Raw genomic sequence first — 17,490 nt, 5'->3', positions numbered from 1 at the left:
ATATATTAATTATTAATTGATGAATTAAATTACAAGTAGAAAAATATTGTAAGCGACTAAATGCTACAAAAAACAACTATTTACTTCTCATTTAATACTGACTTCGTTTTTTGTCTTTATTACATTATTATCAGTCTTTTATTTTTGTCAGCCAATCATCTAAGGTAACATTCGAATGCTAATTTTCGTTTTCATTACATAGAGTATGAATTACAATTTTTCAAAGAAATCATACATAAATTGATATAGATCAAATATTACCATTAAATGAGAACGTTCCTTATGGAGTAAAAACATCTTAATTTTGTAACATCTAACATATCATTATCGTGTAAAATCTAATAGAGTCTAAAATTAAATGAATATACATGTATCGAAATTAATGTAACAGAAACATTTTAATATCTACACATTTATACAACTTAATATTGTAGATTAAATTATAGAAAAAATTTATACAACTTAATCTTATATAAATTTAAAAGGTAGAAATTTAAAAAATAGAAACTGTAAAAATGAAATATCTTTAAAATAAACAAATTATCGTATAGTAAAAATATTGCAAATGAAATTTGGAATACAAATTTAACTTGGAGATAATCTAAAACAAGAACTATTATTAAATAAATTTCTATAATTAAAACACAAAGGTAAATAATGGGAAAGATTTGCCTCATATTGAATTATTTAGCTTAAAAAAGCAAATCTTTTAGGTGCTTACTTTTAATTAAAATGATTAATAATATGTCATTTAAATTAATTACTTTGATCAATTCTAATATATTAATTAATGATTTAGACACGTTGCAAGAAATTAGGCACATTTTAATGCTTCGGTATTATCTATCGAGAAATATTTTTCTCCGCTTGTGATTTTTCATTATTTAAAATGAAACTCATTGAAACCTCGCTTATTTGTTTGAACATACTTTTTCTAGTCACGATTACTTTAGTAAACAATTATAATTGATGTAAACAAAGGCGAAATTTTACAAATTTTAAATTTTCTTTTAACAAATTACAAGATTAATTGAATGATTCTTTCCTTCTCATAATTTGAAAAATATATTATTACACTGTACCACTTACACAATTACACAAAATAAAAAATTTATAAATAAACAACATAAAAGATCTTTTTATGAATTACCTACAATAATTATAAAACTAGTGATATACTGTTTAAAAAGAATCATCAAAATATGTAATTTGTTACTGTAAATGGTTTTAACATTAATATTTTGATAAAATTATTTTTGATTTAGTCAAGCAATTAATTATTTTTTAACATTCAAACTTGACTTTTTTTTGTCGTTAAAATATGCGAGATTTCAAACGAAAACAACAGTTATAACAATTGCAATAATTATAATAGAGTTCGTTAAATCGACGCAATGCCATAAATTTGCAATTTTATTTTGTAAATTTTGTAATGTTTTGGAAGCTGTTCCAATAGTCAACAGTAAAAGACACCAGTCGTCGCAAACTTTAATGTTCGTGTCAGGTGGTTATACGTTTAATTTCTTTAATTCTCTCACTGCAGAAATTAAAACTTTGGTCCCAACGTATAATTAGTTGCGAAATCATAATATAGTGCAACGATCATTTTCTTTCATTTTGAAGACAAAATTAATTAATGCACTCAATCTTCGTTTAATTTATTATATAATATCATTTTTGAAATTTTTATTTTTGTGGAAGGTGACAATTATTATTCTTTGATTAATACTGAAATTATATGAATTATTACACCATATAAAAGAGTATAGTTCAATCAATTTTCTTTATCAAGCTATAATATTTAGAAATAGAACATTTACCCAACTCTATGTGTATAGAAAAAATATATTTTATATAAATACAATAGTTAGAATGAATTTAACATGTTACATAGAGATAAAATTTGAAAGACAATTTTTCTTTCCAAGAAATCAAGTTCTGAAAGAGCCTTTTAAATTGCAATAAACGTGAAGCCAAATATGTTATGACCTTTCTATCTCTTTTTTAAACATTCCCATGCCATAAGCTTTAATTCCACATACAGTGCAGTCTAAGAAAGAGACAATTGGTCTCAATCATTTGGCAGATAATGGCAGTATATTGAATTATATTCTCCAATAATTTGCTTTGCTCTTAAGCTAGACTGCAGATAAATACTGATTAATCTACAGCCAAGTTCTAAATAAATGGTCTTGCGACGACTCTAGAATTATTCTCTTAATGAATGCACGACGAACAATATTTAGTTATAATGCCTCCTATTGGGTGTTGAATCAGTGCGCTGCAGTCTCGCTGGAAGTAAAAATTAATTAAGTTGACTGTAATAACACGCAACTTCTAATAGATAATGTTGAATACCTCAAGTTGCAAATGAGAAGGTGCAGTTACCTACGCTTCCCAAAATAAGGATCTCAATTACATTTAAAATCTTTAATATTATGTTACATACTGCATATTATAACGCTATTCATCGCATTACTGTTTAAATGGGTAATATTAAAGATTTAAATTGCTTTGAAATTTGAACATATAATTTTTACTTATTTGAAATAGTTCTTCCATTACTTGATCTAACTAGAAAATAAAAAAAAAAAATGATATATATATATCTTTTATTATATATATATATATATATATATATATATATATATATATATATATATATATATATATATATATACTGTGCTTTCATTTCTTCATGTAATTATAAATTAAATAACAATAAATAAAATTTAATTGTTATTCAAATCTATATACATACACATATAATACATACACAGTACATATATAATAATTACTCAGACATTTCATTTTAAGGCAATAAGAAAGACAGGGAAAAAATACGAAAACAATGTGAACGTTACTTTAATATCTTCATTTAAATGTCTTCAATTATATCTAAATAATATATCCATTTAAATTATAAATATTATACTAAATGAAATATTTAATGAAATATCATATTAACATATTAAATGAAATATTTAAATGATAATATTTCCCTGTAATATTTTTTGAAAACCAACAATAGAATTATTTATATGTAGCGCTAGTTTTCCAGGAAGAAATAAACCTTTCCATTTCTTTTATTGTAATCTAGTGTAACATCCAGATAATGGAAAGCGTAGCTCCAAATTTTTAAAGAATCATATAGTATCAGTATTAATGAAACACAGCTGTTTATTAACAATACTGAACTTGTATCAGTGTAGAAGACAAGTTCAATACAAAATCGTCTCCGAAATTATCTAAATATACACAACTGTGTAATCATATAATCATATTTACTGATTGTAATCATAATTTATTGTACCAACATTATGTAGACTTTGTATGAACAATATAGAACGTTTTTTCTTTTATATAAATAGAGATTTTCTTAGATCATCTTTCTGTGACAATAATTTATCTATTATCTTTAAATAAGATAATATTTTAATTAAATAAGAGGCATGATGGTGCAACTATCAAATTAAAAAGTAAAAGTAAAAAATAATGAATTAACATAAATCAAAGTGATTATTATATGTGTTACTTTTATTTTATTTGATGATTAGACCACAATGCCTTTTAAATATCTTTCTTTGCTTGAACATAACTTTTTTAGTTAAAAATTGTTGTTTTATACATCGTGTCTTTGTTGTGGTATTTTTAAAAAGTTGTATGTTTCGCTTATAGACTATTTTGGAAAATACCACATAAAATCTAAGAAGTTACAGTGTTAAATTATTTTTTACAGAAGTACAAAGAAACTTAAATTTAATAAAAGAAAACTAAAATTATTTGACGAAAGAAGCTTAATACTTTTAACAGTTACAATAATATCATGTGTATACATACAATGTCAAATAGAAACTGAGATAATATACAGTATTATCCATGAATAAATTATTACAACAAACATGTGAATATATATGTACTCAACATAAAAATCTCTTAACATAAATATATAATTTTTGGTTTGTAGTTCTTGAATCTCAATGTGCAGTTTATAAACAATGTACAAAAGATTCTTCTCGATTAACATAGAATAAAAATGGTCAGTCTTAAAGAAACAGTCATAAAAGACATGATACTGCACGGAAACACTTGTCTTATTTGATATTAAAATTGCAATTTTAAGAATGAATTAATACATTCAAAACCAAAAGTAAACGTTGTAATGCTGCTTTCGTTACCACTGTTATTGATTTTAATAATAATATCTGCAATCAGTAGTAATAGCGATAGCAACAATTGCAGTATTAAATAAGTTATAATAACGGGGAATAATAAAGTGTTGTTACGTATATATAAAATATAAAACATTACTGATAACAGCATTAATTAATTAGTTTGTATAGAAGCGATCTTTTATATATTATTTTGTGCAGCATGGTAAAAAGAACATATAAAGTGCTATTTGTGCAATACTCTGTTACTTAAAGAAGAACACAGAAACAATATTCATATACAAAAGAGTGAAAGGAAAAGATCATATTTTGAAGTCTGAGTGCAATTTCTAGGCATTAAAATTGGAGGTATCTGTCTGCTTACACAGTCTCGTACTCGCGACGAATTGAACGTGCCAGACAACATGCAAAGACGACTCCAATTAGCTGAAACAAACAGATTCTATTTTAGTATATGAATCGTATCTTTTTTCGTTAATGAATAATATATTACATTCATTTAACAAATAAATGTCATGCAATAGCAAACAAGAAATATGCGAACAATATGGCCTTATTAAATTATTAAATATAAAAAATCGCATAATAATAAAAGAGTAGAAGAGTATTAATTTTTGATTATGTATGTTACGACTGAATGATATATATATCTTTGCAATGATTGATTTGTATATTTTTATAAAATCATTTCTTTGATATCCTTTTTTTAATTTAGGAACAATATTTAATTTTTTATGAATAATATAAAAATATCCTAAATTAGAAGAAGTAAATAATAAATATTACCTGAATAATAGCAATGCCAATGCCAACACCACCCAAGATCAAAGCATTATGCTCAGTAGCAGACTGAAGATTGCCCATACAACCTTTTAGATGTATATGAATCGAATTTGAGTCACATTTACTTCCTTCTGGTACTTCTTTACAACACGAATTTGGTATAGTATTTTCTGGGAATCCAACATGAGCCCAATCATTAGGGCCAACCATTCCGCAACATTCCAACTACAATTTGACAGTTTATAATAATAGTTAAAATATAGTAGAGATTTTGAATTAGCAACATTAACTTTCATTATGTACTAATTTATATTGAATAGCTCAGTATCAGTATAATCAATAATATATATCATATTTACATTCAATACTACTAATATAAAGTAATATAACATAAATACTTTGAAAAGTTTTAGTATAAAAATCTATTCTTTCTATATTTCAAATCTCTTTAGTAAAAATAAGCATCATTAAGCATACTTACATCATGTTGCATAATATCCCAAGATTTACGAATATCATTATTGGTTGAGTATTCTTCCATAGTGGTATTTAATCGATGTTCTACCATTGTACGCACTTCTCCGCTCATCATATATCCAGCAATTCCAGCACCGAGTTCAAGTGCAAAGATTAAAAGCAGTAACACAGAAAACTGTATGGAACAAATACAAGAAAACAAAGATTGTTATTTAAGATTAATTAATTAACAAAAAAAAAAAAAGATACATTTTCTTAGAAAAGTAAATCATATTTCAGGTTCAATCTTAATTGAATATCTATATTTGCTATAGTTAAATAATTATAGAAAAATTTACTCTAATACAAAAAAAATTATGATATACAAAATTATTATATAAATATTGGCTATTGCTATTATATAAAGATTATTATGTAAAATTATTGTATAAATAATGGCAGGCTATTACTGTTAATATCATGCAATGATTCTCTTTGACAGCTCCACAACAACCAAAGAATGACACAATAAACACAATAACACCAACTACAATCATCAATACTGGTCCTGTAAAGAACCAACTGTCCATAAAATTATTGTAGCCACTATAAACCACCAAGATCACAGTGCCAACTGCAATGAATACAATTCCTGTAATCTGCAATCAGAAAAATTTAACAGTTATTTTCAGCGATAATAACAGCAATAACATTAATAAAAATTATGATGTAATATAATATTATTTTTATGATGTATTATAACATAATATAATATTGATATAATTATGTAATAATACAATAAACATATTGAAACTTTTAAGAATATGCATTTCTTGATAAACTGGAAACCTTATACTCCGTAATGTTTATGTAATCAATATTAATTGATACTAATATTATTTATGAATGCATAACTTCATTTATTGTAATTTTAAAATTTAAAGTTAAAGTTTTAATTGTAATTTTAAAATAATTTATATTCATTTGTAACATGATAAAACAATAGATAGATCTAATAAGAACAAGAATTAAATGAAGATGTTTAAAATTTATTTATTTCATATTACACAATTCTTGTTAGAATTGAAATGTATGCAGAAATTATTTTTTTACCAGGAACAGAATGTAACTTCTTGTTTAACAGACACATTATCATCTCGCTAGGTAGTCGCAGTGTTATCCCCACCAATTTCTCGAATTGTTTGCACGGAGCGAGCGTCAGCGTTACTTCCGATCCGTGATCGACAATATCTTATTTACCAATTAGTCATCAAAATATAAAAAATGAAATTTTTACAATTTTTAATTTACGACTATTGTTTGCAATAAAAAACGGAACTAAAAAAATAGGTTCGGGTTAGCTTTTTACATAAATTATTTTCGATAATTATTATGATTATACTAATTATTTTTAATCTAAATTTAATAAATATGATTTAATAAAATATCATCACATTTCAAAATAATGCTTATAAGCAATATATAAACGTTGAGTAGGTTTACAAAGGAATAATTCATGAGGTTATGTGCAGTTACGTATTATACATACGTGACTAACATAAGAAATCATAAATACCCACGCAAATATAAGAGTAACTCATACAGATATGAGTATACTATATAGGAAAGAAGAGGTTATTTAATAATTCTTTAAACGATTTGCATAATGATACAAACAAGAAAAAGGCAGATTTCAATTTTGCTTTTTAAGAAAGAATTGAATAAAAAATTTTGGTTTCTGATAAATATTTTAGTTTCAACTTGATTACTTTAGGACAGGTATTTAAATATGTAGGTATATACGAATTGGAAATAAAATATTTGGATTTCACTGTAGAATCGACAAAATATTAAATAATAGTCGGTTTAACTTCGGTTTAAGGGACATAAAATTATTGCTCTTTTCATTTGTCATTTAAAAAGTTTTCAGTACTTAGGATCCAAAAATGTAGGTCTTAATTTTACGAATTCAGCAGTTCGGGAGTACTGTGTATGTAATCAAATCAAATAATCTACAATTCGCGGCCCGATAGAATAAAAACCAATATCCAAATGATCGAATCTAATTTTCGCACGACGATTATGGGTACCATACGTTATAGCTACTTTATATTTAAACCATCTAAACATTTCTATTTTTAATAAAATTGGAATCGCCGTTTATTTTACTTCATTTTAATTTGCGTATTTATCGAAATTTAAGAAAATCCTAAATGAATGTTAAATAAACATTGAAAGAATGAAATCAAACACAGTTGGAGCTTATGGAATAGAATATAAGTAACGAGCACAACATGGAGCAAATACTTACGGCGAATATCAGGTTGAAAAGAAACGTCAGGTATTTGATGCAAGCCATTCCACCGGACACCATTTTTACACTCACTATTCACTGACTTCGAGAAAGGTAAGATCAAGTATAAAAATGATGTAACCAAACAGTATGAAAGCTGTGTGCGTCCTTTATAGAATTGCGTCAAAATTATGCACTCGGATTATTCACCTCAACAGCTCACCAAAGAATAGTCATATTTTCATCCATCCACCCTGCCTGACGTAGATGCGTGCGCACCTTCCCGGTAATTTATTAAAGAACCGACCATATTTCTCATAGAGCCTTAAGCTTTAAATTTTACTTCCTAAGTATTTCTAAAATGATTATATTATTGTCAAATATGTATATAGATTTAGTATACAAAATTATTTTCTAATTATCGTTTATAATTAGAATTATGAGTATTATAAATACATGTATTAATCATTATTAGCATTTAAAATACAGGTATATAAAAGTATCTTTATATATAGACAAGTAACACAGTAAATATTTACAAGTCACATATTGATTATATCAAAGTGTAACTTTAATCTATGATATATATAGAATTCAACATTCTATGAAATATACAAATACTTTACGTGTAAATATATGTTATACGAGTTATACATATACTTTTTAAAGAATAATGAAGAAATTTAAAGATCTTTTAAATGGAAATAAAAACAGAATCAGAATAAAATATACCAAAGAAATTTTACATGTCCTTAGCGACTTTTCTTTATAATGCTATATAAATATATTTATATATTATACAATTTCATTTCTTAAAATTGTACACAATTTTTCGTTAACTTAAAGTTTTGTAGAAATGCAAATTTTTCAAGTCATAAAGATTAATTTAATAAAAAGTTGCAAATTATTTTTATATGCGAATATAATGTAAGATAGATTTAATAAGAATAAAAATGTGTTAAACGTGTACATACCTAAAATTGTATTGTAATAGGTAAAAACCTCAATACAATAAAGAAGCATAATACAATATATTTAATAAAAATAACATGAAACATTAAACTTTCAGTAGGTATTAAAAATAATTATTAATAAATTTAAATATTCTTTCTTTCTTATTTTATTTTATATTTAAAACGTAAAAGTTATACATACGTATTTATCTATTTATATATCATTCGTTTTCTGATAAAAAGAGATTAATATTTTGAGAGTAAGTGTAATAAAATAATATAAAATTATTATACTTTATCCTTGAAAATATTTAATTCTAAATGAGATGTACGATCATGAAGTTGGAAGTGCTAGTTATATATGATATATCATTCGCAATTGAGTCTATTCTTATAATCCCTTACTATCGATTCTTCGCATTATAATAGAAGCGATGCGTTTGTATGTTACTTGCCTCAGTTCGATATAATACTTGTTTTACAATTTATCGACTTGAAATTATTTTGATTATTGCTCCTATAAGACTGCTGTATGCATTTATCATGTTAAAATTTGAATTTTTAGTATTTTATTATTATTCTACTACATACGGAGAAATATTTTTAAGTCTCATGAATATATTTCAGAAATCAATTCAAAAATCTCAGCAGTAAACAACATCCCTATATTTTTGTAACATATATTGTATATACATACATATTTGTAATTTTTATCAAATAATAATAATGATATCACCAATTACATACATGCTAAATTACATATAGTATGTTGAATAGATAAGTATAATCAAGAAAATTTTGTTTATTATAGTAAATGTAAACCAGATACATATTTTATATTTTCATGCATAATCTGTATTTTGTCATGTTTTTAGAACACTATGGTGTTCCAGTTGGTATGGAAAAATTGTACTATATGAATATTATATTATGTATACCTACTGTAATACCTTTTTTACTTGTTTTAATAGTTAGATATGATAAATCTCATTATTATTATGATGATAGTAATAAAGATATTGATTCAAAATCTGTGCAATTTCGATGTTCCAATAATTTTTGTCCGGTTAAGACTCTATGTATATATTATAGCTGTGCAATAGTTTTTATGAATCTTAACCAAGATAATTCAGGATTCATGTTTAAATTAATTATTTCGTATATGTATATATATATAAAAATTTGCTTTTATTTGGCTTTATGCTCCCTGCTTTTTATGTGGATTTTTTGTAATATTATATTTGATTGGTTTTCAATCGGGACGAATGATGGAAGTTAGTATATGTACAAAAATGTATAAAATGTATAAAATGTATAAAATGAATTTTGCGGTTGGTAACCTTTGAAGTTTCGTAACCTTGGTTAAGAGTATTATGATTGCGCATGCGCTTGGACACGCAGCCACGCGATAACTGTCTAAACATAGTGAATCGTTGCGATGTTGTTAGCCGGTTTGTGCGCCTTTTTTTAACGTTAGTGGAGTGGAGAAAATATAACGTAGTTAGGTATATAGTTATATATTCCGAAATCAATAAAGACGATCTCGTTTAATTGTAAGAAAATAATGGTTACTACTATGAAATTATCTCTTGGTTCAAGATGTGTCAAATATCTGATGTTCATCTTCAATCTCCTCTTCGTTGTGAGTAATTTTCATTGTTATAATAATCCTTAATTTTTAAGTACTTTAATAAGTTTACCGTCGTACGTCGTTTCTCGAAAATTGTTCAAGATATTGAATTATTTATTATATTGAGGAAACGATAAAAGTTCTGTTTTAAACATCTTTTGATTATGGTACCATACTGAAAGCACAGCGTAGTTTAAAAAGTTATCATAATTAGATGGTTCCGCATGATCTTACTTCCTTTTGATTTCTTAAATCATAGAAATCCCGTCGAGGCGATATCCCGATGTAACGTTATGTTCTTTTTCATAATTTACTTTATTTAAGACCACAGAAGACTCGCGTTAATTTCATACTAACCTAAATATAACCTAAATATCGATATAAATATCGATATAAATTCTAAATTCTATGAAAGCTATTAGAATAATATAATATCATAATAGAATAATTTACATATTACAATAATTAACATTTAATACTTTTAACGTTTTTAATATTCAACATATTAAATATGTTAAGTATAATAAACTAATTACATATTGATAGAAAATTAGTTGATAGATCTGTCATAGTGATATGATCTTTTTTTTTCGTATATGATGACATATTTACGTCTCGTTTTCCTGTTCTTAAGTTACGTATATATGTAGACTTCTACCAAGTAAACATGTATATAAATATGTCGCAGTAAAGTACTGCGTTTTGCACTCATACAATGAATCATGAATACCAGTTAAAAGATGAAAAGACGAAAAACACGTGAACTGCACATATATATATAATATATATATATATGTATATACAGCTAGTTTGTATACGTATAGATATCTTTTATCTGTATTTTTTAATAATTTTATTACATTATGATTTAATTACATGCGTTGTTATATAATATTATTTAGCAAAATCTGAATAGTAAATTTCTGTCTGTTCATATCATCGTCGCTAATGACAACATAGGTGCAGTTGAAACCTATATGAAAAAAAGAAAGAAAAATATATTACATCCTACATATATGTATGTATATAATATAATATAATATAATATATATATATAATATAATATAATATAATAATATAATATATATATAATATAATATAATATAATATAATATAATAATATAATATAATATAATATAATATATATAATATAATATAATATAATATAATATAATATAATATAATATAATATAATATAATATAATATAATATAATAATATAATATATATATAATATAATATAATATAATATATATATATAATATAATATAATATAATATAATATAATATAATATAATATAATATAATATAATATAATATAATATATATATAATGAATATAATATAATGTATAATATAATATAATATAATGTAATGTAATGTAATGTAATGTAATGTAATGTAATGTAATGTAATGTAATGTAATGTAATGTAATGTAATGTAATGTAATGTAATGTAATGTAATGTAATGTAATATAATGTAATGTAATGTAATGTAATATAATATAATGTAATGTAATGTAATGTAATGTAATGTAATGTAATGTAATGTAATGTAATGTAATGTAATGTAATGTAATGTAATGTAATATAATATAATATAACATGTAATATAATATAATATAATATAATATAATGTAATGTAATGTAATATAATGTAATGTAATGTAATGTAATATAATATAATATAATGTAATGTAATGTAATGTAATATAATATAATATAATGTAATGTAATGTAATATAATGTAATGTAATGTAATGTAATATAATATAATATAATGTAATGTAATGTAATGTAATATAATGTAATATAATGTAATGTAATGTAATATAATGTAATATAATGTAATGTAATGTAATATAATATAATATAATGTAATGTAATGTAATATAATATAATATAATGTAATGTAATGTAATATAATGTAATGTAATGTAATGTAATATAATATAATATAATGTAATGTAATGTAATGTAATATAATATAATGTAATGTAATATAATGTAATATAATGTAATGTAATGTAATATAATGTAATATAATGTAATGTAATATAATATAATATAATATAATATTATATAATGTAATGTGATGTAATGTAATGTAATATATATGTATATATAAAGCTATAATACAAATATAACAAAAATCTTGTTTTCATTGTATGAAAATATTTATAATATTTGTTTGCAATAATTGTTATAAATGAAAACAAATTATGCCGATAGAGTTATTGACATTGATATCAACCATAATGAAGTAAATTTATCCTTTATTATGAAATCTATGTACATTATGCGACGAGGCAGCATATTGTACTGACGTGCAATCTGTTTTAAAACTTTTAAAGATACTAAAAAATCGTTTTATATAAATGAAAAAAAAGACGCTGCGGACAGGATTCGAACCTGCGCGGGTAGAACCCAATGGATTTCAAGTCCATCTCCTTAACCGCTCGGACACCGCAGCAATTGAAATTTCCGTTTATTTTATAAGAATATTAAAAACATAATTGAAGTAACGAATATTTGAATATTATACGATACAATAATACAAAATAAAATTTTTAACTTGAATATTTAATTAATTAACTAAATTAATTCAACGTTCATAATTTAAAAAAATAGTTTTTAATTACTTGAGAAATTATGTAGGATTGATATATACACGCAGTAATAATAGTTTTACATAGAATGTAATAAAAAACGTAATAGAATTAGTTGACAAATTTGTTAAAATAATTATTTGTATTATCCTTTTTGCAATGTTTATTTTAATGTTAATCGATACAGTAATTTTTATTAACAGTAATTTCCTTGTTTCACATATTTTTAAAATTCATTTCGGCCTAAAGACCCCACAATTTACATTTACATTTTTTACATAATTTATTTTTACATAATTTTTACATTTACATTTTTACATAATTGTATTTACAATATAATTTTCATTTCTTTACAAATCGTTAGTGAAAGTATTTCATTTTTATCAATGTGTGTCTAGAGGGATTTTATGAACGTCCAAAGCAACCGCATTTTTTTAAAATCATGGCTTCGTATTAGCCTCGTTCCCCTGTCAGTTAGTAATTGGATATAAAGATCTTCTAATCTTATTTTCTGTTGATTCAATTTGCAATGTAAACAAAGCTAAATAATTTATATATGAGAAAATATGTCTAAGAATAAATTTTTATTTAAAATAGGGATATAGGGAAAATTTAAAGCAACATCTTATAGCAACGTCAATAAGCTAACAGAGTATTTTATATAACAAATGAATTTGAGATAACCAAGACTACCGTTACAATAAATGCATGTTCTAACGTAAATAAATTGTTGTCTGATGAATAAAATATCTGAAGATCAAAACATACGTATGCGTATACTCATAAAAGTCTATTGTATAGGTATTTTATTATTCTGATATACATATATCTACGAGGATACGTATCCACTGTAACCATAGCCTAGCAACCTAGCCTAACCTCGGAACAGTCTGACCCTAATTTGAATGATACTTTGTAGAACTTGAAGAAGGCCGGCGGGTTCTTTTAAGAACTTACAAAATGCGAATTTAATCACACGACGCTACAGTGGCGTCGGCAATCATTAAGCGCTTCATTCGCATCAGCGATAACAATACATTCAGTATATGTTAAGTCAGGTACTGGGCGAAATCGCTTACGCGTAATCCAACGAGAGCATTCATAGTAGTAGATAGTTCGAGTCAAATGAAAATCTGTGATCCGATTTGTGAATTTCTCGGCTTTAATCGTTGAAAAGCGTCGCCGATCGTTATAACGTTAATGTTAAAATAACATTACAATTCATCTAAGCCTATATTATAATTTATTCGAAATGAGAAAAGTGATGATATGTGTATTCTTATTTTCAGATCACGGGTATAATCTTATTATCCATTGGTATTGGGATTCATGGAGTTTATCACAGTTATCAACATTTCCTGGATAATAAATTTTTATCTGTTCCCTCTCTGCTGATTGCAATCGGTGCAATTATATTTTTCATAGCCTTTTTCGGATGTTGCGGCGCTGTACGCGAAAGTTATTGCATGATAGTTACGGTAATTTATATTTAAATAAACTTTTATACTTCTTTGTACTAGTTTTTTAAATTTCTATTAAAATCGAAGATTACTATAGGTAACGTAACTCTAAGTAATCTCTGAATGAATAGTTTCTTAATAAATAAATTTGGACTTTTATTTAGTTGATAATTTTACAGGAAATGGCACATCTCGTCGATTTCCATGACCTTGAAATATGTTGTGAAGGTCTACATTGTGAACAATTTTTTTTCCATACATGTAACCATCATTCGGCCTTTGTTTCCAAGATACTCGCAAAAATCTTGAATTAAATTTCATCGCCATTACACTCCATTCTGGCATATTCTGGCTCATTGATGTTAATCACCTTTAAGATAAATAAAAAAAAGATACGTGAATGCGTTATAGGTTGGCCGAGCGGTGGTAGCGACATATTTCAAGGTCATTGAAATCGGTGTAGTGTGCCCCTTTCTCTATAATTACCCTTGTTTTACGACCATATTATCGATGTTCCTTCTCTTACATCTTTTGTCACGAGACATCTAGCATCAGCTTAGCGAAAATGTTATACTGGTAAATGAAACTAAAGTTTAATAATAGAATGTAATTCCTTGATTTCAGTTCACGTCGTTGTTGGTGGTCGTTTTTATTTTGGAATTCTCAGGTGGTATATCTGGATACGTTCTAAGAGCCAGGGCGTCCTCGATTATTCAGAATAAGATGCGAGATTCAATGCAAATGTATAAAAACAGTTCAGAAGTGTTAACTGTTTGGGATAATCTTCAGCGCGACGTAAAGTTTTTTTATTTTTTTAAACCTTTTGATTCTTTTTCTCTCAGTATATGTATAATATTTATATTAGCTATTTGTACGGAAATTCTAATTCTTGAAAAAAGCGAGCTTAATACTTAGGAATCTTTAAATTAGCAATTTAGCTTAATGGAAGCTTAATTAAGGTATTTGTAACACGACAATATATCTTGAAAGTAAAATACGCTAATAGTCAAAAGTCATATTTGCTAAAGAGGCTGTATTGTACTTTCTACGCGCGCCCACTGGCGTACAATTTAGAAATGGACAATTTAGGAATAGCAACCTCATATTATATACATATTATAATTGTATAATGTATACGTCGTACGTAAACGGAGTCGCAGCTGAATCTTTTCTTTAAAAAGGATCCTTCTAGCCGTTTTAAACAATATATTAGCCTTTTAACAACTTTGTAAGAACTGGTTCTTTTGCAATTAATCAAAAAATCATTCTACAACGTCCTGCTATAGGGATTATATGTTAAAACTTCCAACTTTGGAGATGAACAACTCCATTTTGGCAAGGCTGGACTGTTCAAAAATTAAATCATGTAAATATACAGATAATGTATTAAACAAAGTATCATCAAAATTTCGAGAAGATTGTAAGAAAATCGATCTATGCTACAAATACCTTAAATAACAAATATTCATATCAGGTTCCTCGCTTCAATTTAGGCAATCATACAAACGAATATTATTGTAGTTCGATTGTTGCGGTACAAGAAACGCGTCTGATTGGGTAACTATTGGACACATGGACGCGAACGACATTCCTGCCTCGTGTTGTATTGATGGAACAGGCGTAGAACCGAAAAATTGCAGTCTTACGTCAGCAGTGGTACACCAGGGTTGCTATAATAAGTTCCTTTCTTTCGTTAAATCTCATGCTATGCAACTTGGTGGAGTTGGACTCGGCATTGCTTTCGTTCAGGTAATCATTACATCGCTGTTTGGCACTGATAGTGGCATACATTTGAACATTGAAAATTTTCGAGAAGGCGCTTTTTAAAATTCACATTTTTCAAAATACTAAATATAGGCCTTATTAATATAACTAGCCTGTGACGCAAAACTGATAGAATTATAAATGCAATGCCGTTTTACATGATAAAAACAATTCTACCATTATAGTGAATTTGAAATTTTTTGAGTTGCGCCACTATCAATATCAAGCAGCGGTATGTGTAAATGAAAAGTAAAAAGTAAAGTAAAATGCGAGAAAGCAGAAACAATTGAGAAATTTAAACGAAGATTATAGATTGATATAATTTTGCTTCTATGCATGATAGATATTTGTCAATTTCAAACATGAAGATAGTCCATCATGTCAGTTTGTTATTTGTTTCAGGCGATGGGAATCTGCTTCTCAGTTTTCTTAGCTCGATCGATTAGAAACAGTTACGAGTCGGTCTAATATCTTTTCAGCGATTTGAGGACGTATCACGTACATCATGATAAAATGAAGATTAGAAATTAATTCTAAATGAAAGCTATAATCATAGTCCCATTTAAGAAGCGTTAAATGAAAAAGGTATTTTACGTTTCTAGGATTTACTATTATATTATAATCAAAGAAGCTATTGAATATGGTATGAAGATTGAAATATCTACATATTTCCTTTGTTTTCAATAATTAATGTTTAATGAAAAAACTAGTCACGACAAATTATGTTCCTCTCGAAACCATCTAACTTTTATTTGAAACATTTTTCATTAAAATCATTGCTTGTACATTGTACATTGTACATTGTACATTGTACATTGTAATCGAAGTGGATCCAGTGACGTGCATTTTGGCATTCTAAATCTTGGTTTACAAATATTATATATAAATTAATATTTTACTTACAATCCAAGTTGACATCATTTCGAGCCTAAACACAGCTCTCATGCACTTTGTCTTCCCGAAAGTGCCACAAATTACATGTTTCAGCACTGGGCACGTGAAAACTTTAGCTTTCCGCTGATTTTACGCGACATACCCTATCCATATACAGGATGTTTTCCTAAAAAAAGAAAAAAAAAGGAAATAATAATAATAATAATGGCCTCGATACATTCGAAAAAATGGCCACAGAAATAGTTCTGTCGTACATCGTGTCCTTCCTTTCTTTCGGAACTACTCAGATTATGCTTTATACATTTTTCAATATCATTCAAAACGAAGGAGACATTTAGATATCCAGGTTTTAGTATCCCACCCTGTCTACCGATGCATATATCTTCAGTAAATATAATACAAAAGTTTTGCGATCTCTATCGGAAGAAGTAAAATGTTGTGCATTCAGTTTGTACATGAAATAAAAGAGTAGAAAAT

General features: G+C 25.9%; 2 protein-coding genes and 1 non-coding gene across 3 annotated transcripts; 1 reads left to right on the top strand and 2 right to left on the bottom strand.

Moving 5' to 3' along the window:
* Nucleotides 1–1,302: 1,302 nt before the first annotated feature.
* Nucleotides 1,303–7,971, bottom strand: LOC117239035 (CD63 antigen-like). The gene is made up of 6 exons (XM_033504287.1): nt 7,723–7,971; nt 5,882–6,070; nt 5,437–5,607; nt 4,959–5,180; nt 4,537–4,598; nt 1,303–2,292 (listed from the first exon to the last, which is right to left on the bottom strand). The coding sequence occupies exons 1-6, from the start codon at nt 7,783–7,785 to the stop codon at nt 2,274–2,276; spliced, it is 726 nt and encodes a 241-aa protein (XP_033360178.1). The 5' UTR covers nt 7,786–7,971; the 3' UTR covers nt 1,303–2,273.
* Nucleotides 7,972–10,017: 2,046 nt separating this feature from the next.
* Nucleotides 10,018–16,813, top strand: LOC117239073 (CD63 antigen-like). Its single transcript, XM_033504343.1, has 5 exons — nt 10,018–10,299; nt 14,185–14,373; nt 14,980–15,150; nt 15,877–16,104; nt 16,522–16,813. The coding sequence occupies exons 1-5, from the start codon at nt 10,222–10,224 to the stop codon at nt 16,585–16,587; spliced, it is 732 nt and encodes a 243-aa protein (XP_033360234.1). The 5' UTR covers nt 10,018–10,221; the 3' UTR covers nt 16,588–16,813.
* Trnas-uga lies at nt 12,678–12,759 on the bottom strand. The gene has a single exon. It is a non-coding gene; the product is annotated as a tRNA-Ser (tRNA).
* Nucleotides 16,814–17,490: the final 677 nt, after the last annotated feature.

This window comes from Bombus vosnesenskii, unplaced genomic scaffold (genome assembly GCF_011952255.1).
Source record: "Bombus vosnesenskii isolate JDL3184/JDL3185 unplaced genomic scaffold, Bvos_JDL3184-5_v1.1 scf7180000013883, whole genome shotgun sequence".
NCBI lineage: Eukaryota > Metazoa > Arthropoda > Insecta > Hymenoptera > Apidae > Bombus > Bombus vosnesenskii.
This window is presented reverse-complemented; position numbering and strand designations above follow the sequence as displayed.

What these genes read in the sequence shown, in the direction of transcription:
- LOC117239035 (XM_033504287.1), bottom strand. Translation starts at nt 7,785, where the DNA reads ATGGTGTCCGGTGGAATGGCTTGCATCAAATACCTGACGTTTCTTTTC. An exon ending in ATCATTGCATGATATTAACA is followed by an intron (nt 5,608 to 5,881) that starts GTAATAGCCTGC and finishes TGTTCCATACAG; the next exon opens with TTTTCTGTGTTACTGCTTTT. An exon ending in GGGATATTATGCAACATGAT is followed by an intron (nt 5,181 to 5,436) that starts GTAAGTATGCTT and finishes GTCAAATTGTAG; the next exon opens with TTGGAATGTTGCGGAATGGT.
- LOC117239073 (XM_033504343.1), top strand. Translation starts at nt 10,222, where the DNA reads ATGGTTACTACTATGAAATTATCTCTTGGTTCAAGATGTGTCAAATAT. An exon ending in TCTTCAATCTCCTCTTCGTT is followed by an intron (nt 10,300 to 14,184) that starts GTGAGTAATTTT and finishes TCTTATTTTCAG; the next exon opens with ATCACGGGTATAATCTTATT. An exon ending in GGGATAATCTTCAGCGCGAC is followed by an intron (nt 15,151 to 15,876) that starts GTAAAGTTTTTT and finishes ATATTATTGTAG; the next exon opens with TTCGATTGTTGCGGTACAAG.